The sequence below is a fragment of the Limulus polyphemus genome, unplaced genomic scaffold, assembly GCF_000517525.1.
Source record: "Limulus polyphemus unplaced genomic scaffold, Limulus_polyphemus-2.1.2 Scaffold669, whole genome shotgun sequence".
In the NCBI taxonomy this organism is placed as follows: Eukaryota; Metazoa; Arthropoda; class Merostomata; order Xiphosura; family Limulidae; genus Limulus; species Limulus polyphemus.
Window position 1 is genome coordinate 4,274 of NW_013666279.1, and position 2,964 is coordinate 7,237.

Consider the following 2,964-nt stretch of genomic DNA (forward strand, 5'->3'; position numbering starts at 1 on the left):
GTTTAGTATTGCTAAAAGAGCCAATGATGAGCAGTAATTTAAAGCTTGTTAGATTACGTGTAACTCAGTCCAAAATTGACTATGAAGTTATAATATTTAGCCTGATTAATACAGAATACTAACTGCGGGAAAAAAGCTTTTATCATTATATACGCCCCATTCCCTAGTGGCACAACGGTATGTATGCGGACTTCTAACGCTAGAATCCGGATTTCGATATTCGTGGTGGGCAAAGCACAGATAGCCCATTGTGTTGTTTTGTGCTTAACTTTAAACAAACAAATTATCATTATAATAAAAAAAATAATATAAGTAACTGGTATTAGTTTAGTTGCAGGAAGACGATTTTAGATCGTTCCCTATAATTCATTAATTGAAGTAATTGTTTTCAAATATTTCCAACACATTTTTATGGGGAATATAGTAAAATATAAAATGGTGTTAAAACAAAAAATTACACATTGTTGGTTATGGCTAAATCTTAGTTATATAAAGTTCATTAATTCAGACATAAAGGTTGTGTCTTTAAACTCTATCGCTTATACTTATAAAGAGCTTAGCGACATCTATGAATGTAAACGGTGTGAGAAACGAGAACACACAGTTATATGTTTCAATATTTTATATTGTTGTGATGTACAATACAATTAGTTCAAAGCAAATTTCAAAATTTGATCATCATGTCAAACGTGAAGTATGCTCAAGTCGAGCAAATTATAGAGAAGGACGGAAAGCAACTGCAGTGAAGGTACATGTTAATTTTACTATTAGCCTGTTTTATTAAATGATGATTTCCGTATTCAGTAAGTTATTGATTTATTTCTAACGCTAATAACAGTAACACTTTGAGTGATACAAAGGTGTTTTCCGTTTGGGCCCTACCGAAAAGTGCAGTCCAAGAAGTCAAACATTGGTAATTTCCTTTGTGAGCCAATCAAAATTAAGATCATTCATGAAATGAATTTGTGGTGTATTTATAGAATAATAATTGGTAAAAATCAGTTAGATTAACAACTTCTAATATATATAGAAAAGCCAGTGCATTTGGTAACACTACTTTCCAACAATGGCATTTATGTCATGTAGCTTAGTAATAAACATAAAACCCAATATTGTTGTTAGTCTATGTACTGAAACTATAAAATATAAAAGTATACGTCTATACTTTAGGCATATTACACCAACACTCACCACACTTATAAGGTTTCGCGACACCCCCCCCCCCTCCTCATGGCTTTCTTGCACTAACGTCACTGAAATCGTAATGGGCTGACAGTAATCGAATTATTCTATCTGGATAAATGTATTTTGGCTTTTATGATATCTTTTATTTCGACAAATCAAAATAAATCGAGCGTGACGTGACGTGACAAACACTGGCTTGTTTCTGAGTTAGATGTTGAAATTAACTTGACTTTTAAACTATCTATTTGTTGTGTGTTAAAACGAAGCTATACCATATAAGAATTATGATCGTATTATTATATATTATATATTTTGCATACTAAAAGGTCCATGAAAATCGGTTGTTATTGTTTTTTTCTGATGTCATACAATACTACATTATCAATATCTTTGATGTTTATATTCTAGTGGCATTTAATGAGAGACTAGTTAATAGTCTGATTTCTGCTTTTTGGAACAATATTTTGCTGTTGATTATTATTATAAATACATGTTTTGCATATAAAGTACCATATCGGATATATTTTTTCAGTCACAGATGATACCGAATTTTGAAAAACACCAACTTAATAATCAAGAAATGCCATACAGCGTTGAATACAAATACAAGAAAATGTTGTTGTTTTTCGTTTCGGTAGAAATAGGAGCCTTTAATGGAACCCGTTCAACATGTTTTTTTGGTGTGTGTTTTTTTCTAATTATATTTTCTTTGAAACTTGTTTTTGTTTTCATCTCCTTAAGTTACAAAACTCGGTTGCAATGACATTATGTTGCTCAGCCCTCCAATCTCTTTCAAGAAACAAGACATCTCTACAGTAAAGCCTCAAGGGAAAATTGCTCAGTACGGATGGTCGCTTACAAAATGAGAGCAAGAAGCCTAATGAGATGATTCTAGTTAAGTTTTAAAGGTATATGATACGTTGTAATCAGGAAGTACAAGATTAGATTTCTTTGACCTTCGCGATTACTTTTATTTCTAATTCTGTTCTCCATTGCAGAAGTATATATATCGTTTTTTGTTTTTATTTTACTTTCTCTAGTTGGGTTGTTTCAATCAACAAACGTTTGTCACAGTTTGGGATTGTGTGGCCTTAATCAATACGATATTGCTACATATAAACATGAATAATGGCTATTTTCTATTCAAACTTTGAATATATACAGTCTAGATAACCCTTTATTTTAAAATTTGTCGAGAAAAGTAATTATATGAACATAGCGTTTGATTTTAGTGTTGTTTGTTTTTGTCCTTATTATACAAAATACTAAAAGAACCACTCTACTGGATCTAATTTTTGAGGCTTTACTTACTAATTAGTAATAACCATACCAGTGCCAAAAAATTCTAAATGACAAATACAAATTAAATTGTTTGGGGATCTCATCTGTTTTTCTAAGGACACGAAATGATCTGTTGGAGGATCGATGTCAATTGACTTTACGAGAATATGAAATTATCTGTTGGATGATTGATGACAATTGGCTTTACGAGAATATGAAATTATCTGTTGGATGATTGATGACAATTGGCTTCACGAGAATATGAAATTATCTGTTGGAGGATTGATGTCAATTGGCTTTACGAGAATATGAAATTATCTGTTGGAGGATTGATGTCAATTGGCTCTACGAGAATATGAAATTATCTGTTGGAGGATTGATGTTAATTGACTCTACGAGAATATGAAATTATCTGTTGGAAGATTGATGTCAATTGGCTCTACGAGAATATGAAATTATCTGTTGGAGGATTGATGTCAATTGACTCTACGAGAATAT

At 31.5% G+C, this 2,964-nt stretch overlaps 1 protein-coding gene across 1 annotated transcript in view; it reads left to right on the forward strand.

Annotated features, from left to right (window-relative positions):
• The first annotated feature begins 568 nt into the window (after positions 1-568).
• The window catches only part of LOC106459855 (RNA-binding protein 48-like), a 15,859-nt gene continuing 13,463 nt past the window's right edge, over positions 569-2,964 (forward strand). Inside the window, exons 1-2 of the mRNA XM_013919527.2 lie at positions 569-748; positions 1,718-1,865. Of these exons, the coding sequence (XP_013774981.2) occupies positions 569-748; positions 1,718-1,865 (328 nt within the window). The remainder of the gene's footprint in view (positions 749-1,717; positions 1,866-2,964) is intronic.